At 38.8% G+C, this 27,887-nt stretch overlaps 1 protein-coding gene across 2 annotated transcripts; it reads left to right on the forward strand.

Annotated features, from left to right (window-relative positions):
- Nucleotides 1-18,080: 18,080 nt before the first annotated feature.
- On the forward strand, nucleotides 18,081-26,676 carry abhd15a (abhydrolase domain containing 15a). Of its 2 annotated transcripts, XM_079608953.1 has the most exons (4): nucleotides 18,081-18,761; nucleotides 18,894-19,464; nucleotides 22,584-22,936; nucleotides 23,763-26,676. In XM_079608953.1, exons 2-4 carry the CDS (start codon nucleotides 18,964-18,966, stop codon nucleotides 24,316-24,318), a joined length of 1,410 nt encoding a protein of 469 aa, XP_079465079.1. In that variant the 5' UTR covers nucleotides 18,081-18,761; nucleotides 18,894-18,963; the 3' UTR covers nucleotides 24,319-26,676. The 2 variants fall into 2 exon arrangements, with proteins under 2 accessions (XP_079465079.1, XP_079465078.1); XM_079608952.1 differs by having other exon boundaries at nucleotides 18,084-19,464.
- The last annotated feature ends 1,211 nt before the right edge of the window (nucleotides 26,677-27,887 follow it).

Raw genomic sequence — 27,887 nt, forward strand, 5'->3', positions numbered from 1 at the left:
GGGAGAAGAGGGTTGTGAGAAAAGCAAGTGTATTTCAGTGCCGTTCTCAAACCTTTTGCAAATATGTGATAACAGATTAGGTTACGTCATGGTTTAAATGATGAAACAATAGATATGCACTTTATAAAATCTTTTTAATTTTAATGAATTAAGTAAATAAAACGAATGTAGTAGTATGTAAAGAACAAGAGTATGTTTTACAAGAAAATACTATTTCAGTCCTACTTCAAAATTTCACTTAATTGTCGTTTCTTTGTAATTTTTTTGTGAAATTTACTTGGAATTTCTGTAAAGTTGTAAATCTTACACCAAATCATTTTCAGTGTACTGCTCAATTTTTTATAAAAAGGACACTTTTAGTTGTCTGAGACCAATGTTGACAATCCTAAAAGATTCCTCTGATTCTAGGCCAAAATCGGAAGTCTTTGGATCGCTAGTTTGACGTTCGCTGACAGCCGATTTAATGTCTGTAGCAATCAAATTTTACTTCCGATGAAATTCTGACAGTGTCAGAACAATATTTGTGGCACAGTACTGCAGTGTGACTTCTCCTTTGACGACCATCAAATCAAAAACCAACAGGAGTGCCGAACCTGATGATGCAAATACCGAGACAACAAAAAAACAGTATTCGCTCCACACACATTGTCTTCATTTTTGGATCATTATTGCAGTGAGTATTATGTTTCATGCCTTTTATAACAGTTCTTCTAACTGATGGAGTGTATAGCTTTTCATTTCTTAAACAACCATATTTGAAAACGTATCATGGCCATTTTCCAGATTCATCAGGCTCAAATGATCACAAAATGGTTGGGAGGGAGCATTAATAATTTTCAAATGAATTGTCACCCCTTGAGTCCAAACCTTATATTCATTGAAAAGTCTTTGGTGCTGGAGTAGACTTTGTCAATACAAGATCTTGATAAAAAAAAAATGTATGCACCTCTTGATGGAACAAAATATTGTGATGTTTTTCCATCAAGTGGTGCATGCATTTTTGGTCAAGATGTTGTATTGACAATTTGAGCCTGATGAATCTTGACATTGTCATCCTGGAATATGGCCATGATCTGTCTTCCTAGATGGTTGTTTAAGAAATTAAAAGCTACACACTCATCAATTAAGTTAGAAGAACTGTTGCCAGAAACACAATAATCACTGCAAATGCAAAAATGATTCAATCATAGACTCTTAAGCATTGGCCAATTTAAATCCAAACAAAAATAACAAGGCAAACAAGGGTAATTAATGACTCACAGCTGAACTGAAAACTAATCATATCTGTTACCATGACAACTAAAGAGTGAAAATTGAACGAAGGAAGAAAGGAAACTGTAAAAAAAAAAAAAACTAAAAGTCCATGATAATGAAACTAAGACCAGAAGTCGTGACCTCGCGCCGTAACCAAAACAGAGACAAACAGGAGATGGAGGGGGGGAGGGTGGTGGCTTTGGAGGACGAGGAGTAGGCAAAGGGCTGGTAATAAAAGGCAGATAGAATGGCAGAAAACCCACGGAGGAGCAGATGGTGGGAGCATCCAAGGTGGTGACAGGAGGAGTGGCCAGATGTTGCAGACCCAGAGCGCAGTTATGACGACAGCCCACGGCGGAGTCGATGGAGGTAGGAGCCAAGATGTTGACATGGCAGACAACATCCGCGGGACGGCTGACGGAGACAGAGGCGATGTTAGGGGATCCCAGGCTGCAGACGGAGAGCTGATGGGCCTGAGTGCGGTGACGAGCATTCGAGGTGTAACCAGAATATCGAGGACCGAGGCGGAGCCGGTGCGACAGAGGACCCAGGTGGAGCCGGAGGGAGGGCGGAGCCCGCTGGAGCCAAAGGGGTGGAGAGCCGGAGCTCCTCGAATGGATCATAAGTCCGCAGCGCAGACATGGTGATGGCAGACCAAGGTAAAGCCGGAGGGACGAGGGAGCCTGGTGGAGCCGAAATGTAGAGGATCTCAGGTGGAGCCAAGGGTGGGAGGAGCCAAGTCGGCGTGGACAGGTCGACGGAGCCGTGGCGGAGTGCAGGGAACAGCCACCGGAGGTGGAGCCGCAAGGCGTCACGGGGGAAGGTGAAGGAGTGTAAGAAACCAACTGAGGCAGGGCTCAGGGACTGGCAGAGATCTGTAGTGGTTGGGCAGGATCAAAGACGATAATTCGCTGTCTATACAGGGTGAAAATACAGTCATTATGCTGGGCTTAACCAGCGGTGATGAAGGCACAGATGATGATAGTACAGACGATTCAGGGTGGGGAAGGGTGGGAACCAGTACCTCCGAGTCCCAGTCTATTAAACAGTCCTCAGTCTCAAGCTCCACCAAGACTCCTACTGGTACGATGGTTGCCGGGTCACACCCCTGGTCAGACTCCCTTTGGGGCATCGGCTCCAGGGTGATGGTTGGCGCTGTCGTCATAGGAGGCTCACTCCTGGAAGGGAGATGCTCTCTGTCTGCGGGGGGCTCAGGCGGCGTCTCTGTGGTGCTGGGTGATGGTGGGCTGAGGTCAGGGTCTGGCTGCGAGACTTCTGCAAGGTGTGGCTGGACGAGGCTGCTGTCATCCTCTGCTTCACCCACTGTGAATGGGGATCCATCTATTCACAGTGCGATAGTGATGTAACTCTCTAGGGTCCAGCAGGGATTGCAGGTGGCTCGATGGCAAGTGTTCAAAAACTTCAAAGACAGGAAACTGGAGAAAACAAACTAAAAGTCCATGATAATGAAACTAAGAATGTGACACTTGGCTTATACCGGGGAACATGCTCGTACAGTCGTAAAAGACTATTATAAATCGTACAGTGTGCTCCCTGCTTAAGAAAAACTCCTTTTCACCCAGTTTCGCTCATGCACAGAGGGCTCTTGTGGTTTTAAATGCATTCAGGACATTTGATACCAGACCCTTTGTTTTGCTGTAAAGGACATCTTAATTCACTCTTTTACATTTTTGGCAGAGCACAAGGCCCATTAGTGCATTAGTGCCTTCATGCAAACCCTGTTAAAACTACATATCTGGTTGCGTGCACATTTTGTCCTAATAGAGTAATTGTCCTCTTGTCCTGGAAAGTAAAAAAACAGAGGGGAGTATCATTTTTCATTCTGTGCTATGTGAGGGAGCGAGAGAGAACCGTAAGTTATCAGCCTCCAGGAAAGACTCTGAAGCATCCTTTAGTGAGACACAAATAACTCCAAGTGAAACAAAATAAAGTACACAGGATCCAGGGGCTGAGATAGGAGAGAATGTGAGTGCAGTTGTGTGAGTTTGTTTCAGCAGGGGAAGTAGGGGTGAGTGTTTGCATATTAGTGACACAAGTGTGCTTTTGTGCGTGAGGATGCAAGCTTGTGTACATGAGAGATTAATTGAGCTGTTCAGAAACGTGCTGGGTTAATGAAATGGCAGTTGACAGTGACCGTGCTGCACAGGAAGCCCTGTTACAGGGCTTTATCTCTGTCACACGGCACAGAAAGAAACAGCTCATTATGTAGGTCACAAGTCAATTTGATAACTTACTGTTCTGGGAATAAAATGCATTTCTAAAGAATAGTCAGGACAGAACTGGAATAATAAAGGGGTCCTTATATGCTTTTTTATTTTCCACTTTCTTTAGTGTTTCTTTAATGTTGCTGTTTGAGCATGAAAAAGGTCTTCAAAGTTACTAAGAACAAAGTCCACTCCAAAGGGAGTTACAGGATTCTCCATATCAGTAAGCACTGTTTCTGAACTCCCTGAAATGCCTCAATTGCCTCTTGAGTTTTCTTCCGGGAACATACATATCACAATATTCCTCATTTAAAGAATTACTGCCCAATACATGCATATGAGGCCTGGTTGAGTTGCTTTACACACTGCATCTGAAATTGCATACTACTAGGTGAAAAACAGTATGTGACAAAAGAAGTATGTCTGAATTCACAGTATTCATAAAAGAGTCAGCAAAAAGAGTCCAGATGACCTACTTCTGGCGAGTTTCTGAAGTGTGCATATGATGTACACTTTACTATCCCATGAGGCCACGGGAGAGGATTTGTGAATGGCAGTGAAGCAACATTACTGAAGCTGGTAGGTCACATAATAATGACATGGCGAATGTCGTACGTCCAGATTACATTCATCCAACACACATTCATACTATATAGAACGCACTTTTTAAGTGGTTGTGAAGTAATTACTTATTCAAAATAAGTACTTAAGAGAGTATGCAAAGTGTGTTGAAACTGTTCAAAGTGTGACATTTCCAAAACCCAAGGGGGTAATCCATCGGCCGGAAACCGAAGCTTCCCCGGGGGCCGCCATTGGCTTTCAAGCCATCGCCTGCTGTTAGCATTCCATTGACTCTCATTCATTTTGGCGTCACTTTGACAGCGAATAACTTTACATCTGAGGCGTTTAAAGACTCCATTTGTCCATTATTTATTTCGAAAGAAACACGACAATGTATAAAAGGCTCAATTACCTTGTATCTTACGTTATGGCCCCGTAGAAGCAGTTTTTGTAAAAATAGGCTAATGATAGCGTCAACCACTCGACTCTCTGTCGCACAGTCGAGAAATTACCGTATAGACATGCGGAGAAGCTCGCAAGCAATCGGGGGGACGTGGAGACATAAAGTCCGATAAAGTCAAGGGAGAAGCCCATAGAGAGTCATTAAGTTGATCCTGCTGCTAGCTCATGGACAGCTAATACTCACGCTCTCCGTCTCTGCGAGATTCGGAAGGGAATGATTCAGATTTCTCTCGGCACAGCTAGAAGACTGACAACTGTCAGACAGGTTGCTCACGTCACATCTACGTCATCAAGCTCAGGTTGAGCCTGCGTACTACGCTCAGTCATCAGGAAGTGAGTGCTTCTAATTGACTTCACTTTTCTCCGTTGAAACCTATGGGGTCGCTGTGTCCAGTTTATATACTGTCTATGTCCGAAACATGCTGACAATCACAACACACTGGTTTAGCCGACCAATCAGAGCACATTACACATTTTCAGAAGGAGGGGCTTTATAGAGACCAGAGCTTTACTGACAGACTGAGAAGAGAGTTGCTGCAACAATGTAAGATATGTGAAAAATAACCCTAACCCTATTTTTCACAAATTTAATATTGTTGAATCCTTAATATTCAACAATTTTATTGATCTGAGTGAGAACTGAGCTGGACGATGACATAATTTTTTTGCAGAACTGTTTTATAGAAGAAATGAACTAATTTAATTGTTGATTATCTTTAAACGTTTATGAACAGCCACTCTCATCTAACCAGATAGAAAAAGTACATGTTCCTTTTTATTGCATTTTTATATTTTAGACCGGTGACTTTTTCAGTATTGGCAAGGGCAATTTGCCCTTAGGTCAAACACACTCACACACAACACACATATTTTGCTTATTCATGCACGACGAGAAGATATGAATTCATTTGCTATTTTTAGCATGCTCATATAGTGAGTCTGCTCACTTTGGCCAGGCAGAGGACATTTGGCGATTCAAGCGGAGAACAAATTTAGCAAATCATGTAGAAAAAAGCAGATGAAATGAATGTAGCTGAACAAAGAGTGCACATTAAAGATGTGTCCGAACAGGATTGATTCATTTAGATTGATCTGTTGCTTAGCTGAAGCACTTTAAGGGATTCTGTGAATTTCAAATTCATTCTTTAGTGGAACACAAAAGATGTTTAGCAGAATGTTTACACTACTCTTTAAATACAATGAAAGTCAATGGTGACCAGGAGTTGTCAAGCTCCATAATTACAAAAAACATTTTAATAATAGCCCGAATTACTTGCATGCTATATTCCAAGTCATAGCCTATATAGCCATATGATTTATGCATCTTGTAACTGCAACTGCAAACATGCCAAGTTTGAATATGCATATTCACTGCATTAATGAAATTTGAATGTGAGCACTGTCAATAACAACTTTCTGCCCCGGTTTTAAGTCTAGTCCCAGACTAAAATGCATGTTTGAGCTGTTTTAACGGAAAGCATCTTGAACTGACATATCTTAAAATATGTCAACCATTATTTTGTCTCAAGATGCACACCAGTAATGTTTTTTTCCAAGATATATTTTTAAAAGCTACTTAAATTCCCTAATTGAACTAAGGCCTAATCCTGGCTTAAACTAAACCCTGTCTGTGAAACAAGTTTTTTTTTCCTCACACAAAGCTATATATTTTTTAGCAACCACAGCTGCCATCTTGGAATTGCTCCATTTATTTTTCATTAAAAATCACAGATTTTTTACAGTAAAGAAATAAAAACCTCCCCAGTCCCCCAGAATGCTGGCCATTCAAACAATATAGACAGGTATTATTAAAGTTAAACAATGTTTGTGCTTTAGACACCAGTGTTTTTCAATGAAATACCTTGAACACACGCATTTGGAGCTGTTGTCATATCGTTTGTTCATTCAACTTGCGTGTCAACATTAAAGACCTCAGCGGAGATTGCTGGGAAGTGTCTTCAAAACATGGTTCTATATGTGGTTTTATAGTGCATTAGGTGCCGCTTCCTTTCTATTATGACAGCATGAGTTACTACCAGCAGCACTCATGCAATTACTGCCATGATCGAATGTACTGTCCTCTTGCCACATAGTGCCCCACTGAGTGGAACAAAACAAGCTATCGAGTTATCATCTGTAGCAGAAGGGTCCTAACACTAATTACACATAATGTTCTTTTCGCTTGTGATTAAAACTAAAAACATCACCGGCTTGTTTTTCCTCTACATCACATGTAAAGTAGCATGTTTCTGTGATGACTCGGCCTTTGTCCGTCACTTTGTCCCAGCAGTGGGGGGTTTAGAGCTTGCTTGTTCCCAGAACAGGAATTGCAGGAAGCTAGAAAAGCAGATGGTGTTCTGTGCTAATGAGTCCTAGCACAATTCACCTGTTTAGTATTGGCGTGCTGATTGGTGGGACCGTGGGAGAAGATATTAGCCGCCTGGTGAGAGCTCTTTAACACCTATGATGTCATACACTCATCCTATTTTGAATTTAAAGTGCGCCATGCAAAGTTTCCTATAACATCTCTTACCGGAAGGCTCTGGGTTTATGAGCGAGCCATACAAAATGAAAGGGAGAGGCTTACTATCTCAGTCTCAGATAGATGAGCAGATTGCAAGGACAAAGGGAATTGTGTCAGGGAGGTTAGAGTTACAGTGAGAGCGCAATGTACTGTACTGACAATCTTAAGAACGACCTACTAAGGCAGCGGTGTTAAAGAGTGGCGTTTACACTGGGGACGTGTTCACGGGGGATATTTTTAGAAATCCTCCTCACCATCAGATGAGGGGAGAGAAGCTTTCAAGTGACGTTGATTTCTCTGTGTAAAAGGCCAGGGAGATGGATGTAGAGATTCGTTGTCTATGAGGCCCCAATGCCCTTGCATGGGTTCAGTTTCCTTCTTAAGACATATAACTTTGGGAAAGCAGTGTTAAACTGAGGTTGAAATGCGTTTGATTTTTTTTTTTTTGAGTAAAGGTTGACATGATTATTGTGTTTGAATAATCTATGATGAAATTATTAAATGCAATACACTATATACATTCAGAAGTTTGTGGTTGATTTTGAAATCAACCACAGAAATCCTTCAGAAATCCTTCTTAAATGCTAAAATGGTTCTCAAGAAACATTTCTTATAATTAATATCACAGTTAAAAAATCAGTGCTGCTAATAATTTTAGTTGAAACCATGATATTTTTTTGCGGGCATCTTTGTTGAATAGAAAAGACAAAAGAATATTTATTTGAAAAACAATAATGTACCACTGTCACTCTCTTCTGGTCAATTTAATGCATCCTTGCTGAATAAAACTTTTGAATGGTTGTGTATATTTAATCAATATCTCATCTTAGACACAATGTTGCCAGTTACATTATTTTTGCTCCACCAACAAAAAATCCACACAAAGCAACATTATTAACCGCCACACGTCTCTGAGCAGCACACAACAGTGGAATATATATTTCCTCATGCGAGAATCAGTGTTTTTAAAAGAACAAAAGATTAACTGTTAAAGGCTTATTGCGTTCCTGAATGAATCAGTATTTTAAATGAATCGTTTGAATAGCCTAAGTGATTTTGTGACTCACTCATAAATGTCAAGCAGAAATAATCAATGACAAATCTCTGACATATTATATTAAGATTTGTTTTATGTATTGTATGTTGAATATCTGTAAGTGCATTTTTCACTTGTTTACACTCAAAAAATGGCAGTGCAGTAAAACAACATTCACTTGTCACAGTTAATCATGTTTGCCTGATGTGTGAGTGTTGGGGTAGAAGAGCAAGGGAAAGCCTTATCATGTGTGTCCTGTGGGACTGTGTTTCTCTTGGCTTGTCACCAGATAGGGCAGCAAGAGTGACTCTTTAGGGACAGACTGTTACACGGGAAAGTCAAATACAGCACGAAAAGCACAAGTCAAATCCCACAGAAAGTATTTTGAAAACAAACTAATCACTTCATGACAGCATAAATGCATTGAAGAAGAAATTATGCAAATGTGAGTCAGTTCGAAATCACCCGCGAGAGCCATTTCATTCTCTTCATTTGTGCGTCACTGAGTCAGGAGGTGTTGAGCTGAGAGTGCGCTGTGGACATACGCGAGTGCATGACTGCACCAAGAAATCATTTAGGAAAAGCACTCAGTTGGGGAGCAGACAGCTGACATGTTCACTGGCACGTTCAGATGAGTGAGATAAACTAATGGGGCGTTTTTTTCTGTTGTTTGTGGTTGTGATTTGATCTCGCTCATTGTGTTGTGAAAAGAATAGGGAGAGGATGTGTTATTCATTCTGTCTCCCTGACTGCAGCACTGGATACTGAATCATCCCTTAGGCCAAGGCTTTTATGCTTTCTTTCTTTGTTGCTTTGATTTGCTGAAGTTTCAGTGCCTGTGATATTTTCACCACTGTAATATAGAGAGAGAGAGAGAGAGAGAGAGAGAGAGAGTGTGAGCAGGGAGTTTTTTTTTTTTTTTTGCTGAGAACAGCTGACCCAAAGGACATGATTACACAATTCAGCTCACAAGGAGGTTTTTGATCCTGCATATGCATTTGCGAAATGTAACAAATGACTGTCCAAGCTTTCCATACAACATAAAGGCATGGTTATTTATAAAGTATTATAAAAGTGGTCTAATCGACTTATGCACTGGATTGCAAGTCTTTTGAATTTAAATGATAGCTTTGTCTAGGAAAAAGACCAAAATGTAAAGTTTGTATTCACTGAATGTCACACCTACATCATTGACACCTAATTTGATTTGAGAACTAACGGTGGAGGGAACGACTTTAATTTCAGCCTGTTTCGCAAAAATGTCATTTGAATTAAAGGGGTGGTATAATGCCCTTTTCACAAGATGTAAAATAAATCTCTGATGTCCCCAGAGTGTGTGTGTGTGTGTGTGTGAAGTTTTAGCACAAAATACCCCATAGATATTTTTATTAGGGCTGTCAAACGATTAAAATATTTAATCGCGATTAATCGCATTAATGTCATAGTTAACTCGCGATTAATCGCAAATTTTTATCTATTCTAAATGTCTTGATTTCTTTTTGTCCCATTATTTTTTCTCATTTTAATGCTCTTATCAACATGGAAAAGTGGATCGGCTTGCTTTGTGCAAATGTTTTTTATTGAAAACAAGATTGGCATATCTGTTCAATTCCACACTAACATTCTCACTTGGAGAAAATAATCTCTCACACAATGTAACACTGTCCATCAATAAAAGGGTGACAGAAATACTGACGAGGTAACGTTACTGATAGTGACGAGTGTGCTGAGATCGCATCAGCTGTGTGTGTGTGTGTGTGTGTGTGTGTGTGTGTGTGTGTGTGTGTGTGTGTGTGTGTGTGCTTGGCCATCAAGTGGTATTTCAGACTGGACGTGCTGCCTGCGATGATAGCTCAGTTCACAACGACAAAACACAGAGATCACTTTGGTCTTGTCAACTAACCCATTTGCCAACTTTTTAAAAGTAAACTTTCCATTCAGAATCTTATTGGCATCCATTTCGGCGTCTCGCGCTAATTCTTCATCCAGTCAAAACGTAACGTTAAAGGGGGTCGCACACCGGACGAGAAGCGCAGCGCAGCGCCGCGTATTTAAAATCCGAATAAATTATTCTCTATGAGTGCACACACACCGGCGGCGCCATTCTGCGTTTTTATTGCTGGCCATAAACTGAGAAAGCGCGCGTCCGATGTGCGATATGAGTTGTCCTAGACGCGGCTCGGCTCTGCGCTTCTCGTCCACTCTTTGGCGGCTCGCAAGCCCAAACAAGTGTGTGTGGCGTGCTGTTGTTTTGTTTCTGGTCTATCTAGATCCGGTGTGGCGTTGTAGTTTTAATAACGTTACTAGTTGCTGCAAAATCATGTGAAAAAAACTACAAAGTTTGCTAGGCGTTAATCTCGCGATAAAAAAATTGACGCCGTTAACATGGGTTTGCGTTAACGCCGTTAATAACGCGTTTAACGGACAGCCTAATTTTTAAATAGCATGTTAAAGTTGTCACTTTTTGAGGGTTTGCAAAAACGCACCGTTTTGTGCCTGGCCCTTTAAATGCAAATGAGCTGCACAGAGGGCGGGGTTTCAAGAGCTTGTGTGTGTTAGCAGCTGCAATTACCTCACGCAGACACACTAAAATGACAGAAACTGTTCTGCCTTTAATGTTAAAATGGAGTCAGACAAAGGTGGAGAGACTCAAGAAGAAGTGACAACATGTAATGCAACAGGACGTCTCTGAAAGGTTAGTTGATGAATTTGTTGCTGATGTCGAGTTAACTATCTTCAATTAGCATATTCTGTCATGGTAATATATAAATCACTCATATAGGAACTGTTGTGAGATGCACACAGAGTGACTTTCTATTGCATGTGAAAAGACGGATGCTAAAGTTTGAGCTGACTCACAAATGTGCTCGACTACAACAACTTTTCCTCTTCTCAACATGGACTGTGTGTTCAGGGGACGGGGTTTATGTACATTTTAGGGTTAATGATGTCACTACCCTGGGAGGAATGTGGGAGAAAACAAACCAGCCGTTTGTTGTAGTCCTTTTCTTTAAAAGCAAATATCTTCCTTTGCTTTGAACTTAGAGCGTTGTAACTTTGCAGATGTTGTTTATGATCAAACAGCAACATTTCACACTAACTCAAGTTAGAAAAGTGAAATCATAATCAACTACCCCTTTAAGGCTTGGAATATACTGCATGGGTCGTGTGGGTCACTTTTATGATATTTTTTTTAACTTTTTGTCATTTTGGAGCTTGGCGTTATTTGTTTGATTTCAGTTTACTTTTGACTCCACTACATTCCAGAAAAAAATATTATTTTGAATGGCATAACATAATATTAGGCTACATTAAATAAAAATAAATCTTTAAAAAAAAAAAGTAAATCGAATTTTAAAATAAAAAACTTAATAGCAGTACCTTAATAAAAACAATATATATATATATAAAATGTAAAAAATATATATATTTTATAGCATTTTTATAGTAATTCTAGTTGTACTGTAAATATATACACATACATTATTGTTTTTTACTTTTTAAAAAGGTTAATTATTAAATTATGCCTATGTTACAGAGAATAAATAATTCAAATATTGGGCCAAATATTTCTTAAAAACTATTTCCACTTTGACCTTCCACTACAGACCTGATGTGCCCAAATCGACTCTGATAAATTCAGAAGAAGCATGCAGGTCATGAAGAATGAAGCCTTGTTTAAAGAGGAGAGTTTCCACAAGCCAGCTGGACGGCATTTATCTGAGATTATGAGGTTATGGACACAGACGCACACACAATCAGTCACAGCTCATTTCAGCTCCCTTTATCAGTCTGCCCACATTTTGTAACTGATGTTGAAGCGCAGACTGATTTGTTCTAGTTTCCACAGAGAAATAGATCTCTTGGCACAACAGAATTTGTGAGATTTTTTACTGTGCCCCTAAGTCTCCAAAACACACTCTGAGGCAGTGTAAAGAGAAGCAGTGATTGAGTTTAAATTCTCTTGTGTTATGTCACATTTAATTGGCTCTCGTTGCACTTTGTTTTCATCTTTTCTTCCTTTATGAAAGAGTCTGGGGTTGAGCTATCCCACAATGCATTCACAAAGAGACTTTAAAGGAGGATCAAAGAGAGAGAAAGAAATGTTGCTCTCGGTTGCACAGTGGGTTTTGGGTTGCTCGTCGTGTGCTACAATTGAGACAAACAACCAGAGCAGCACTTCATGATTCTGCTTTGGTGAAATGCAATCCACTATAGGGAATGGATGGTTTGCTGGAACATATGCTTCAGGACGACACCAGGCCCGGTGACTTGGCAGAGAGTTGCCTATAGGTTAGGTTGAGTAACTTTTGACAAATTGTCACTTTAAAGATTCTTTAGATCACGATGTGGGTATGTGTATATACAGTGCACAATTTACCTTTATATATTGAGAGTTTTAATCAAAAAGTTTTTGTTTTTAGTACATATCAATAGAGGCGATCTTCTGTCTCTCACTTCCAGTTACATTTTGGTGTCTCCGTCCCTCCTTTTGTGTCCTTTGGAGTCGTACAACAAACAGTACCCTTGTCGGCCCATTCATTCAGTGCACTTGCCCACAGAGTCGTGTTCTGTTTAACACACATTCACAGCACACAAAGACCACAGGAAGTACAGATATGTTTTTGAAAGATGAACCATAGCAACAAAAGCAGACAAGGTTTTGTTTTGTGATGGATGATTGTAAGGTTTACGCGATCCATCGATCTTTTTCTTGAAGCTGTTTCCCAGTGAGGGGTGTTGGGTCTCTGGTGGAGAGCAGCTGTAATGAGACCTGATCTGTGGCTTGCTGCTCCATGGCTCATCAGACACATTCATCACTCTGGTGTGGATTAATCTTCTCTTCGTGTACAGAGACTCAGAAAGAGAGAGAGAGAACCAGAGAGATGTACGTCATGAGGCTTGAATGCTGCCATATCCTCATAACACATTTTCACACATTTCCCAATAAAAAGTACTTTTATGCATGACAGGCTAAAGAAATAAAGTATTTTGACTTTTCAAAATCTGTATTTTGGGATTTAATTTCATCTTATATTAAAAGATTATAATCGATTTCGAATTATCTTGAAGTGAATGAGTACAGTAACATAAGATAAATCAATCATTTTGATGCATCATTTTGATATGAGATATAGTATTAAATATACACTTAATATACTAACTTATTGAATATATTAAATGAAATGTATATTCAATATGTTTCAATTCATCTTTATATTTAACATAAATCATTTTTATTATTTTACATAATGTATTTTACTACAGTTATTCACTTTTCACTGTTTTTTTCAAATTAAATTAAATTAACACATCCTCCTACTCATACAGTATCAGCTTTTAAGATCTTGCCATTCATTTTCCATAAAGAAAACAGAGTTTTTAATGATGTGATTTGCAGTCGATAGACATTCATTTTTAATACTTTAAAAAATAAAGTATTGTCCTAGATTAGTACTTTGACTTTTCATTTAATGTAAGTACTTATGCACTATTACTCAACTTGAATATGAAAAGAGTACTTAACGTTTAACACTTTACTTAACACTTAAGTAAAATCTCAGCACTTTAACACAAGTACAGGATTACTCCGTCCACCGCTGCTAATCACTCACTTTACAGTCTGACACCAGACTGCATGACAGCTGACATTTTGTGACTCTTTAAATCCCCCATGAATAGCATGCGAAAACATCCGCTCTGCTTTTTGCTGTTGCTCAATGTCTTTGGTTTCCACAGAGATCTGAACCACATACCTTTACAAAGCAGCCGCCTGCAGCAGTACAACAGCTAGGATTGCTAGAGGTACAGGGTAAGACAGGTACAGTTAGATCCATAACATATCACCTTCAATAGGAACTTATTTAGAACCTGTTTAGACAAGAAAACACATGAATCTCAATTTAATCTCATTTTTTGTCTGCTTATTGAAGCTCAGGCAACATGAAGCTCATGGTCATTGTCTGTCACAAGTGAGAATATGAATGAAATGAATGATACCAAGGCCTGCAAAAATATCCTGACATTTACTTTGATCTGTATCTGAGAACTCCATTAATGATTAGCCACTGTAAAAACGTACGCGCAGCAACTTTACTTTGAACAAGTTCACATTCTTGACATCACACCCACCCAATGAGATAACTGAAGAGCAGACCAAAAAAGCCTTCGAAACTTCAGTGCACCTGTCTGAATATGGCTGGTCCTTTGAAACAGGAAGTGTATGAGGAAGAGCACCAAGAAGGATGTGGTCAAGCGTTAAAAAGCCTCACACAAAAGCCACAGTGAGATGTTCAAATTTACCTTCACCCAAAGCCGGTTAACACTGCAACATGTCTGCAAACCCACTGCAGCGAGGAGGGCCTGTCCCTGCATGCTCTACAGCTCTGCCATAACCAGACCTTTGCTCTTACAGACAGTTTAAAGAGATCTGGCAGCACTGCTGCATTCTGAAACATTTCTGCAACCTTCACTCAGAACAAGGCCTATAGAGCAGTGGGTCAGAATTAATGTTCCTGCTTATCAACTGGAGATGTTTATTTACATTCCTCTAAAGCAGCCGTGTGTGTCCCGATGGTTGACGTCACAGTGTCTATGATCAGAGGGGTTCAGAGTATGAGCAACCAGATGAAGACGGCAGATGTATATGCTACCTCGTCTTCTAATTTATGAGCTTCTTCAGCGCTTCATTACATGTATAAACATGTGTAGCACGCCGGCTGTGTGATATACGAGTGGAGGAATGGAGATAACTCATTGTTTACTGTAATGATGTTGATTTGACACTTTTGCTGGCAAACTGATTTATGGCATGTGCTTGTACTGTACTGGTGACGTCAGGTTTGAGTTTCCACAGTGATCAAGAGGGAGACTTGACAATGTCAATATGCACCACCTGTGATGAGCAGCCTATTTATTACTTATTTTTATTACTTGTACTTGCCTCAAAATGAACCATATACTGTATTCTGTTTTAATTGTAATATATTTAATATATAAATAATTGATCTACTAATGTATCTTTTATGTATTATTATCATTTTACTTTTTAATAATAATTATTTTTGAAAACTTTTTATTAATTTTCTTTTTTAATTTCATTATTTCAACATCTTTATTTTTAATAGGTTTTCAAATAAAAGAATATGATAAAATAGTGACACCGCTTGGTTAAATCCAAACTAAACCACCTCATTCCTTCCTTTTTATTTCATTCTTCTTTCATTTCTGTGCACCAGAGCAAACATTTCTGTTGACTCAGTGCATGTTTTAATTTCATTTTAGTTTAAAGCGGAAACAATAAATGCTTCTTCAGTTCAGGTTCAACTCACTGTGAATTAAATCTGCATGACTTTGCTGAACGATCAGCTGCCTGAGCAGGACATTTCTCATTTATAATGTATGCGGTGGTACTTTCTCTATAATTCAAGCCATTATGCAGGGTTAGATTCAATTTTAGTATTTCAGTTGGAATCAGCACTCAAGGGACTATAGCCGAGCCCTTCCCAGCTCCCTTAATGGGCAATGGCAGTAGAAAAACATTAGTATAGAAGGCTTTCATCATATTTATATGGCCCAGTGAGTGCAGGTGTGTGTTATCGCAATCACATACTGTACAAGGGAGATCGCAATCATAAAGGAGGGCGAGCGGGCACAAAGGAGAATGTGATACAGTCTGGCCTCTGCAAAGGGATCAGACTGTTGGATTTGTGCCCTGAAGGTCATGGCTGTTCAAAAACCTTTCCCCCATTTGTCATTTGGATCCTTTGTTTCCTCACTGTCCAAGGCAATCAGAGGCGGTCTTTTCTTTTTCAAAGATTATTCTGAGACACTTCCTGCATAGCAAATGGACACTTTCATTGTCACTGAATCCTGTGTGGGTGTGACACTTGTGGAAAAACTTGTATAATATACAGTACCTGCATTCCCAAAATACAATGTTTTTATACATCCTGCCACACTCCCTTGAGGTCTATATTATACCATTGGCTCTCGGCTGATTTTGCTTCTGGATCCAGTTTTTACATTGGACATACTACTAAAAAAAATGTATTATACAAAAGGTAAATAATATTTTCCTTAAAATCAAACTGTGGAATTTATTAGAAATACTGTGAATTGTGCATGTCCAAACTAAGCATGAAATTGAAATCATATTGTACAGATGGAGCAAACAGTGGGTTAAATATTTTCAAGCGACAGAGGAATTTATTCCAAAATAGTACAATTTGGACTCACAGCCTTTGACAACAACAATACGTGCAAAGCATTTTATCCAGGTAAGACTTGGAGTTCTGTCCCTTAAAGAGGATTATGCTATAGCTATTATACTTTTTTTACATTTTAAACTTTCTTTAGTGTGTGTTACGTTCCCTTAACCATCTAGGGGTCGGGAGGGGAGGTGACAAAGGAAAAAAGAAAAGAAAAAAAGATGAGAACACATTTCAATCCTCTTTCCCAGAGTGAAGGTGACACCAGATGATATACTGTATCAAAGAAAATATTTTATTTACAAAAACTCCCAGCAGGCCATTGGGTCCATTGGCAGCACACACAAGCATCAATGAATGACTCTTACACATTATTGTAAAACACAAATGCATATGTCCTGGGACGTAACATGTGTAATATTGCTGTTTGCGCATAAAAAGATCAGCAAAGTTACAAAGCACAGAGTTATTTAAGTGGCATGTGTTTCTTAAAACACCTTTTTTAGTCTCAAGTTTTCTTCCAGGAACATACAAGTTGAAAATACTTAAGTTGCGTTAGTAGTGTGTTTTTTACACCCTGGATCTAAAGCAGTTATGATAAGAGGCATACCATTTCCAAAACACGCTCAAAGCCGTTGACCATCACAACACACTGGCCCAGGAGGAGCTTCAAAGTGACCAGAACTAAACAGTGTTACTGACAGACTGCGAAGAGAGGTGCTGCAACAATGTAACGTGCATTTTTTTTCTACATTCAAGCATCAAAACCTACTAGACCCCAAAAGCACAATCAATAGTTTCTAAAAAGGCATAATATGGCCTCATTAAATAGAAAATGAAGGATATGTTAGGCAACAATAATGCAAACAGCTCCACATATGCACCTTGACCCAATCTCTCCATCTCATAACAATTCACCACACAATACAGTATAATCCCCTTTCCATATTTACCCTGTTCCACATGAAAGCAGCGATCACGCTGGAGTGACCAAGTTAAATGTGAGAGGAAACAGATTTTGTTGCATGTAGAAATCCAGCTTAAGCCTTAATGTCAAAGAAACAAAGCTTAATGTCACATGGCCCCTGTAATCTTGATGCTTGGTTTGCAGCACTAAAAATAAAACATGCTGCATTAATGGACCATTTCAGTGTCTATTCTGAAGGCATTAAGAATACACTGGGAACAATAGCTCAAGTGGTGCCAGCAGTCTCTGACTTGGCAACACACCCAGCTGGAGTTGTGCCCCCAATCATTCAGCCATAATGCAGTTACAGAAACTGAACTCTCTGCTACTAAGGTGCTTCTGTGGATATCAAATGCATTTAAGTAGTTGACTTGTGTAACATTTTTATCTCTCTAAAACTAGTGTAAACTACTGCATTTTCATCTTAGCAAAACTGTAAGCAATGGTTGTAACAAAATTCAAATATCTGTATTCTTCTAAGTACTGATAACTTGTGTGCAATTTTTGATTTTCATGATAACGGCCTAGGGAATCAGATAATTTTGTCAATTAGTAATTAATCTGACCCATTTTCACTAACTGGCTAAACTGTGACCTGGCTGTGACCGTTGTGTGTTTGCTTTCAGCATTTGATGTCACAGCATTTTGTCCTTGGTTTGTGAAGTGGACGGTTTGTTTTGTCTCTCCATGTTGTGACTGTATGCACATTGCTTGTTATATTGTTAAATTAGCTTGTTTTGTTACATTTTTATTTTTATGCTCTGTAAAACATTTTAACACTGGTTAAAAGTGCTAAAAAAATAAAATAAACATTATATTAGTAATAGCCTTACTATTTTGTGAAACGGCTGATCATGTGATGTCAACATAGCGACACCCATGAGGCAACCCACACCATGCAGAGTAAAACGACTTTAGAAGACCTTATATTCCGTTTTCAATTAATTTAATTTGTAATATTTTAGTTAGTTTAATTTTTATATTTCTTTTTAAAAAGCGCATTTTTTTAATGCGTAAAACTTAAACTAGCCTACCCTTGAAGAGTTGATTTTTTAAAATGCTAATTATCCAAGCATAGGATTTTGTAATGAAACATGGTTAAAAGAAGTAAGTCATTTATTACAGCATCAGCCTAAAAGTATCTTGCAGATGAATAACATCTTCTGGAGAGGGCGTTCCTTCTCTATAACAGGGATGATTCACGGATTCGAGCCAGTGTGCGATGCGACTCTGCTCAGAAAACTATCTGACAATCATTCATTACAATAGCTGTTGTTCCGTGGCACACCACTGAAATGAGGACAAAAAATGCCAGAAGACGCGCTGCATGAGTCTGACAGGCGGATGCAGGTGAAGAGTTGACTGCGAAAGTGGATCTATTGCATAATCCGACGGTGCACAAAGAGAGGAGGCAGCGAGGGAGCTTCGTTTTGAACTATGGCGGCAACAAATCTCATTATTCTGACATAAAATTTGATAACGAGAAAACGTGCCACCTTGGAGAACAGCGGCGAATTGTTGGGTATGAGGATAAAAAACACCCTGCCTCAACTTTCAAGTTTAAATTTTTTCTACCAGAGGTTGCATTATTTTTTTAGGCTACCTGTGCAGTGTGCTCTCAATTAACACTAAACTAGCTTATGTGATTTTATAGGTTTTTTTGAAGCCAATATCGGAAGCTTTTGGAGGTATAGGCTATTTGTACAGCCTCAGAAGCCGTTCAAATGCTGGAATGGATTGGTGCTGCTTGTTTTATGATTTTAATGGCCATACTCTGGCCAGTGGTGAAGTGTTTTGGAGCGGAGAGTCACTCCACGCTGCTGCTTCCACGGCGCGAGAGCAAAAGATCTGCGGAGAGATGCGACTCGAAACTCGAGGGACAAGGTGAATCAGCCACGGTCGCTTTGATATGCAAGCCCTCTGCACTGGCAAACTACCTTCTCAAACATTGCATGACTTTTTGCAAGTCGTTATCGATACCAAAATGGAACTGGCGGATGAGTTCGTCTTTACAAACTGTCTACGGTGCTTTGTGGCCGTTTGACTGCCCCGTGCATTTCATCCGAGATCATTTGCAGTTGAGTGATGATGGACTCGTGGCGTTAGACTGGGCTGTTGTTGGTGCAGCACATCACAAGAGGCGCAGGACTTCCAGTAATTCCACAAGTCCCGTTCTGCTTATCATTCCCAACTCCTATGGGAAAATTACCAGGAATGTGTTAAAGGTAGGCTACTTGCCTTTTTGGATAATTTTATATAATTTTATATTGAAAATAGACTAATCATTTCTGAGAATATCGCAAAACACAAATGTAGCTATTCTAATAATATATAATATATATATATATATATACATGTATGTATATGTTTGTTTGTTTGTGTTTGATTGTGTGTTTGTGTGTGTTCTCTGACCCATTTTTATTGAACCAATTATGATCTTTCACCTTTGACCTTTCAGTGTGCTATGCAGCTGAGTGACTACATGAATCGAATATGGCTGACGGGTATTCTATATTTTTGCCATTATAATGAGGCTAAAGACCCATTGGGTGCAATTTTATGGCAACAAAAATGTTGGCAGCAGTTTCCTAAACACTTTTAATGATCTTTGTTGTTGTGACTTGAATTTGTTGGCCAATCCAGAAGGCTAATACGCTATGTTTTTTAAAAATCTGTGGTTAACAGTACTCGAAGATTTTTTGTTGTGCAAAAATTGCACATTCATTCAATATGTCAATTAAGTTTATAACAAGTTGCTACATAAAGACTACCAGATGTCTGGTAAATGGTAAACTCGCATTCTTGTTGTAGTCCTTATTTAGCAACCATGTTTTGAAAATTCCAAATCTCTGTCTACTTGAATGGGGACAGACTGAAAAGTGGTTTTATAAATTGTACACACACACACACACATACACACACACACACACACACACTTTTCAGGCTTTTCCAGGCAGCTAATGTGCATTTGAAACCATTATCTTCTGCATATTGTCCATGTCCAGGATAAATGCATTCTGTGGGGTCATATTTAACAAACCGGACATGTGAAACTGATACGGTACAGACAGAGTTTATAAATGTATGTACTTTGAGTGAGGCTGCATTATGCACAGTCTGAATTTGAAACGATAAAAGAGGCAAGGAGCAAATTAGTCTTGAGAATACAGTATGAAACTGGGGTACAGTGAGGTGACGTGAATACTCTGACTGTTTTGCATTAAAGTGAAGATGCTGCATGACTTTTTCATTATTTCTGGCAATTATAGCATGCATGATAGAGCTTCTCTCTGACTCTTTGTAGCAGAGTCAAAAGTGAGTCATTCCTCCTCAGCCAATTTGGAGCTCACTCCATGTTCCAGACCTAAAGCTCCAGGCAACTTAAAAGTAAACTCATTAGATTTCACACCCCATCGTGGATGATTCCTGGAGAAATGTACTCTGTGTTCACCGGAACTTTGTTAGCTGTGCATTGTGAATATAATTGGCGTTAGCAGGCTCTTCTACTTCTCCTTTTTGTGTGGGGCACGACTGAGAGCAGTCATGGTGAAGATATCTTTGTAGAGATAAGAGCCATATAAAACTCAAAGCGCTGTGTTCTTAAAAATATTGTTTTTTTTTATGGCATCAATGGTTCCATGAAGAACCTTAAACATCTATTGAAATGATCCACTGCACAAAAGGTTCTTCTATAGCATCGCTGCGCAAAAACCCCTTTTGGAACCTTTATTTTTAAGAGTGCACTTCTGCATGGCCAAGTAGTCAGCGGGCTAATTTGCTCAATCACTTTTTGTGCGTGTTTGTGTAAAAACTGTATACTGTATTTGACACTTGGTCGTGATTAGACTGACTGTTACAGTAACCACATTTAAATTAGTACAGACCCAGCTTCTTTTTTTTACAGAACAATAAAGTCATGCATAATGGTTCCCTTTTAGTTTTATAGGTATGGCAGTGTCTGTTTTATGGTTATATGTAAGTCTATATGTTCAAATAGAAACATTTAAAGGGTTTGGTTGGGGATGAATTCTAGTCCACTTCGTGTGTTACAAAGGAATGTTAATATACACTGTGATCATTGCACACTAGGCGAGAGGCTGAACCACATTTGCACATCACAAAGCAGTGTGTTTCCTGGCTGTTCAGGGAATTGACGCAAGTAAGGGACATGAAAATACTGTGGTGTACTTGGGCAGATCCTGTTTCTACATTAAGTCATATTCATTTGCATCTTGGCCCGATAAGTAATTTGTCATCATGAATAGAATAGAGGAATTGCTGTTGCTTGTTTTTGGTCTTTGCAATTTTGCTCATAGGAAGAGAAGGCGGGGGATGACGGGAAGTAATGGGGAAAAAGAGGAATGGGATGGAGATGTTTAAGTCCAGATTTTCCCATATGAGCACCATAAGTCACTGTGAAAAACAACGGCACCATTGTTCTTGGCTAGATTTGAATCCTTAATTTTTAGTATGCACAACATATTGGATATTTAATTGTGCATGTTCAGTTTCTTTTTTTTACATTTGAATGATTTTTGCCATCATCTGTTCACTTAGTTTTAAAAACACTTAATTAATAACACTGTTAATTGTAATCTCCCGCATTTCAAAATTAATCATAAGTTGTCATACTGTACATTATAATGTTTTGAAGGATTTAAAAAGATTGATTTAATTTTTTAGTGTTTTATTTAAAAAAAATTAAATATGGTATAGAATTGAATCATCAAGCAGTACCTTTTCACCCCCGCCTTGTTTACTTCTCTGTATTAGAGGTAATATTTCATATTTGTAATATTATGTACTAATCTCCTTCTATGTAATAATAAAATCATCATTAATGAAGCAGGGGGTGGGGTGTATTCAGAACTCAAGCTAAATATATTTACCTTCTATCTCACTCAAAGATTATGAAAATGTGAAAATATTTTGCACTCTGATGGATTGTTTGTTTATAAGGATTCTTCACACTTGTGAAACTTGAGGAATTTGGCGTCATTGTTGCTAGTCCTTCCACCGAGTAACAGAATTTAACACAACCCTGATGTTAAAACAATTCAGCAACCGGGTAGCAATGACCATATTATGGTAGTATGCACATATAGTGTATATTTTATAACATTTATAACTGTATATTTTATTTTATAACAGGTAGTTTATGGGAACGCTCTGTTTCAAAATGAAGTGAAAAGTGTATAGTTTAGAATATTTATTTTTACTTTAACCCAAGACTACTTATTACAGGTGTGGACAAGACTCAAGCAAAACATCGTTGTTTATATGCACAAGTATGACCCCTGTGTGCTGAATCTGGCCTGTGACCGTCTCTGTTTTTTCTCCTCAGCTCTGTGAGGCGGCTCTGAGTCACGGCTACCTTCCTGTGATCTTCAACCGCCGGAGTCAGAACGGGACACCGCTCTGCACCATCAAGCTGCAGCAGTTCGGCGACCCGACCGACCTGCGGGAAGCGGTGCGCTACATTCGGTACCGGCAGCCGGCGGGCCAGATCTACGCCGTGAGTGAGAGCACTGGTTCAGGGCTCCTCCTGTCCTACTTGGGCGAGTGCGGCTCCTCCAGCTATGTGACGGCTGCGGCCTGCCTGTCGCCGGTTTTCCGCTGCCAGAGCTGGTTTGAGAGCGGCCCGACCAGGCCGTTCAACTGGGCACTCCTGCTTTACCAAAAAATCTGCCTCAGCAGGTATGTTTTTCCTCTGTTTCCACAAAATATCTCCGTTTACATTCAGGACTATTTAGAATTGAGCTTATCTTTAAGGATGTTGAAACATTTTAGAAGAATTTTATTAGATTTGATTTCATTTATACTTAAATATTAAAAAAACTCAATACACACACTATCAAATATACCAAATAGAAAAAAAATCAGTGAAAGTATCACAATAAAATTATATCAAGTATAAGAATATTTAATTTATGTCAACATGATGATTTTTTTTTTAAATAGGACACTAAAAGTTGGTTATCAAATCCGGTTTTCAAAATGTCATGTCGCCTGCAATTTTTCACTGCAATGTTTTTGTTTTAAAAAAAAAAAATTTTTTGGCTCACAAAATCTTTCGTATGAATTGTGGTTAAAAACAAAACAAAAACAAGAAGAAACAGTTCATAAAGAAATGTATGAAAAAGGGAAGATAAGAATACATATAAATGTAAAAAAGAGGAAGTGAAGGAAAACTTAATTAAAAGTACTTTTGGAAGTTTAATGATGAAAATACAAATTCCATTTTCTTTCTGGAGCGTTGAATGGCAGTATATAAATGAAAGCTTATTTCAATTAAAGTTGTGTTGTCTTTTTCAAAGGGATTGGTCACAATAAGGTATTTCTAAAATAAATCCGCTCAGGGTGATCCAAATTAAAATACAATGCTGTTGCCATAACGACTAGCGATGCGTATCCAGTGCTATTGATTTCTGTGATCTGTCTAAATAGGTTGCCTGCTCGAATCGATGATGATGATAACAAAACTCTTCCTTTGCTGCTCTTCTCTATTATGATTAAACTGCAGGTATAAAACTGTGCTCGGGGAGCTTGTCCACACGGACAACTTATTCTCCAGCTGCTCTTTGAAGGCGATGGAGGAGGCGCTGTTCTGTCATTCGGGCTCAAAAGGGCCAATGGCGGAGGGTGCAGGTAACTGGGAGGCGTACTGGGAGCGGAACGACCCTCTGAGGGACATAGATGAAGTGGCCATTCCTGTGCTGTGTGTGTGCAGCCAGGACGACCCCATCCGAGGGGATGACCAGGCCACGCTACCCTTAGAGCTTTTTGAGAGCAATCCACATTTCTTCCTGCTTTTGACTGCCCACGGAGGCCACTGCGGCTTCTCCACATCAGACGAGGGCCCGATTGTCTGGAGCCACCAGGCCTTACTGGAGTTCTTTCGCGCCACCACCGATTTCTTCGCCGCGGAGGAGCGTGCCAAGCTGGCGGCCCGGCGGAGGGGTGTGAGCGGGGCTGGCAAGACTTTCCGTCATCGCAGCGTCAGCACATGCAAACGACTGCCCGTCTGCTCGCATAACATTCACGCCATTTACAACTGGCAGAGGTCCTACACCAGATGATGATGTGCTCAGAGGGTCCCCTGCTTTGTTTGGGATTTGGGAGAGACTGAAAAAGCAAGGAACACTGCCAGAAAAAGATAGATTTGATCCATTTGTCTGACTTGCTGTTCACCGCAGCCAATAAAACCAGCAGTCGAGACAAAATATCTGTTTACATTCAGGACTATTTAGAATTGGACTTTTACTGTCAACAGATGAACAATGCCTATCTTTGAGAGTATTGAAACATTGATTTTTGTCCAGAAAATTGCTAAAAGCTGAAGTAGAACATTAGAAAGATGATGTTACTGAATCATGGTTTCAAAATTTCAATTAACTTAAAAAAAAAGAAGTTCAGTTTTTAATTTTTTGGGGGGGCCGGGTTAAAAAAATGGGTTTAACATCCTTAAAACAAGGTATTTTTTTTATTTTTAGGTAATAAGACTTATATTAGAAATAAATGTCTTACCCCATTTTGGCTCACTAAATTTGGGATTGATGGTTAAAGTTTGCCAAACTAAAGAAAAGTAAAAAGTAAAATTACAGAAAATAAACTTAATTCAAAATATATTATCTGAAAACAAGCCGTAATATCCATTTATCTAGGATGTTTATATGACAATCTCAATATCATTAAACAATATATTATTATTAATTTATTTAATATATTTATTATTATTATTAATATATATTTTTGGAATGGCAGTATATATAAATAAGCCTTGAACCGTGTTTCTCTTTTTCAAAGGGATTGGTCCAAATGATTTTTCTGTACCTCATGAATGTTTCAGTTCTTCATTCCAAAATTTAGAGCAAATGAAAACCATCTACACAGTGGCCTCTCCCTCTGGTACTTTTGACGTCAGTAATGTTTTGCATTAGCACATTCCGTGCATTCAATAATGAAAAGTGACAGTCTGCCGTTAGAGAAGCCTGTGGAATGGGAGTAAAATGTCAGTCGGCACTGCTGGGGTTTCTTATGACGTCATTCTGAGGTTTCAGGGAAAGCTGACAAGGGTGGAGCAGATTTTTGCAGATTTTCACAACTCCAACACTGATTTTTTTTAGTTTTTTCCTCACTGTTTTTGTTTTCTGCCTTTTCTGTCTCCATTTCAAAAATGTGTAATGTCTATGGTGTCAAACCTCTTGTTTAAATGATCTGTGAACATGGGAGCTTTCATTAAAGGGTTTCAGCTAAACACGTTTATGTATGCGAATCAGGTTTTTGTTAGTAAACAGTACGTCAGAATGAGAGGTTATGCAACACACCGCATGGAACAGAAATGGGATTTAATTTACTCCCACAGCTGTTCCTGTGAGCAGACTCAGAAAAGTGAAAGCCAAACTGAAGTATTTGTTAGCATTTAGTGCATTTAGTCACAAAGCTCTACGCTATCTGATCCTGGAATCACACAGTTCATTGGATGCATGATCATCAGCCCCAAATATAACTTCAGCCTGGAGCCTGAGCTTAGAGAGAGGAGGTATGATTAGAAGAGACCGTCTCTGTAGACTCCAGCTCTGACAGGCAGCACTATGGCAGTTTAAAATGGCTCTTCATAATTAACCTATATACAGTGAATCATTTTTGGTTTGTCTGTATCAAATCATGTACATTTTTCAGTTCGTATCATCCTGGAAATATTTGAATATGCATTGTTCGTATATGTTCTGTTAATGAATGTGTATTATAGTAATATGACTGGATATTTATGGGCATCTACAGTACTGTTCTAAAGTTTTGGGGATGGTTAGATTTTTTTCATGCTCACCTAGGCTGCATTTATTTTTTCTGCAAAAATACGTAATATTGTGAAATATTACAATTTAAAATAACCGTTTTCTATTTGAATATATTTTAAAATTATTTTTTTTCCTGCAAAGCTGAATTTACAGCATCATTACTCAGTCACATGATCCTTCAGAAATCATTCTAATATGCTGATTTGATGCTCAAGAAACATTTCTTATTATCAATGTTGAGAACAGTTGTGCTACTCAACTTTGCCATGGTTTGAAACCGCAAACTCTACTTTGATACATACAGTGTCAAATAACCTGTATTATAAATATAGCAAGATTGTTGTTTACTAAAATGATTTTCAAAATCTGCTGCTCTATTCAACGCATTGATTGATAAATTCAAGAATCCTTACAGAACTGCCTTACGGGGCCATCTAGTGGATAATAGTTAAGAACAGGTCTGTAACCAGTGCTGCATTTCCATTAGTGGTCCACCATCAATGTGGGTGTTTATTGGCAGGTTCTTAAACTACTGCAACTGGGACTTTTTTCAATCCTGAATATTTGTGACTTTTTATGGAGCTTACTTTGTGCATAGGGACATTATGCTAGAACAGAAAAGGACCCTACAATGTCAGAATATAAAATGTGTAAAAAATGTACTTCGTACCTTAAGCTACTACTAATATATTCCTTTAAGATATGAACATGCACACTAAGTGTATTTTATGCTCTTATTAATGTGGGTATCTGAAACCTGTTAGATGGGAGTGTCCAAATACTTTTGGCCATGTAGTGTTTGTCACAGTGTTATTTTAGTATTATTTTTATATCTTTATTTGATGTATATTTAGATACTATTATAGCGCATATTCTGAATTATTTAAATTTGTATATTTTTAGTTTTCATTTTAAAATCTCCATGCGCTTTTGTCATTAAAATTTTATTTAGATGTTTTTTATTTTACTTTAATTTACTTTAGTTTTAGTAATTTAGAACTTAAAACTTATTTCAGTTAGTTGCCAAGACAATCCTAATTTTATATAACAGGCTTAACCTAACAACTAATTTTTTTTTTTGCCTTTGGTAAAGTCTGTAGACCTTCATGTTCTAAATCTATGCATACTCATGCACGCGTGTTTCCCAGCAGCAGATGGCAGTGTGGGAAACAGCCTGAGACTATGGAAAAGCAGCGCAGCCATGAGTGACAGTTAACATGACGCAGATCTCTCTCGTTTTGGCTCGGAAAGCGAGTTTATATTTAGCACCTATTTTTAAGCTGAAACATGACACATGTAGCCTAAATAAATTCCGCTTTGAATTTCATACAATGCCTTTGTCCTGCTGTGCATAAAAGGATAGGGTTTCACCAAATGGGAATGTCATTTAGTTCAGAAAAGTTCTTCCACAGCATTACAGGGGTGAATTAGCAGCGCGGTCGGGATGCTCATCATTAGTGGGTCATCAGTGGGCTATATTGACCCATCATTGGCAGATGTAAGAAAGGCCTCTTCCGCACACCATGTTCCGCATGCATTGCATACCTTACGTTTTTAGATAGGCTACATTTTTTCCCAATGAGCTTCAAACTTCAGTTTGAACTATAAAGACCGCATAATTCTAGCTGATGTTTTGTTGATGTAATCTGGACTCTGCAGATGTACAACACCTGTGTTATTTGACTTGACCTTTGTCGCTGCTACCCAGGTGTGACCATTTCCCAACCCAAGCAGCAAATATTTGTAGAAGCCTTCGGCAAATTCTTTGCTATGTGCATGACGCAGATGTAGGCCTACTAGTGAAATCTCGCTATAACAGACTTTATGTATCTCTCTTGCTCTAATTC

Source organism: Phoxinus phoxinus (assembly GCF_949152265.1).
Source record: "Phoxinus phoxinus genome assembly, chromosome: 4".
Taxonomy (NCBI): Eukaryota; Metazoa; Chordata; class Actinopteri; order Cypriniformes; family Leuciscidae; genus Phoxinus; species Phoxinus phoxinus.

Bases quoted from the DNA above. Each gene is read 5' to 3' on its own strand.
- abhd15a (XM_079608953.1), top strand. From the start codon at position 18,964: ATGCTGGAATGGATTGGTGCTGCTTGTTTTATGATTTTAATGGCCATA. The intron at 19,465-22,583 runs GTAGGCTACTTG...TTTTCTCCTCAG, and splicing joins TTACCAGGAATGTGTTAAAG to CTCTGTGAGGCGGCTCTGAG. The intron at 22,937-23,762 runs GTATGTTTTTCC...ATTAAACTGCAG, and splicing joins CAAAAAATCTGCCTCAGCAG to GTATAAAACTGTGCTCGGGG.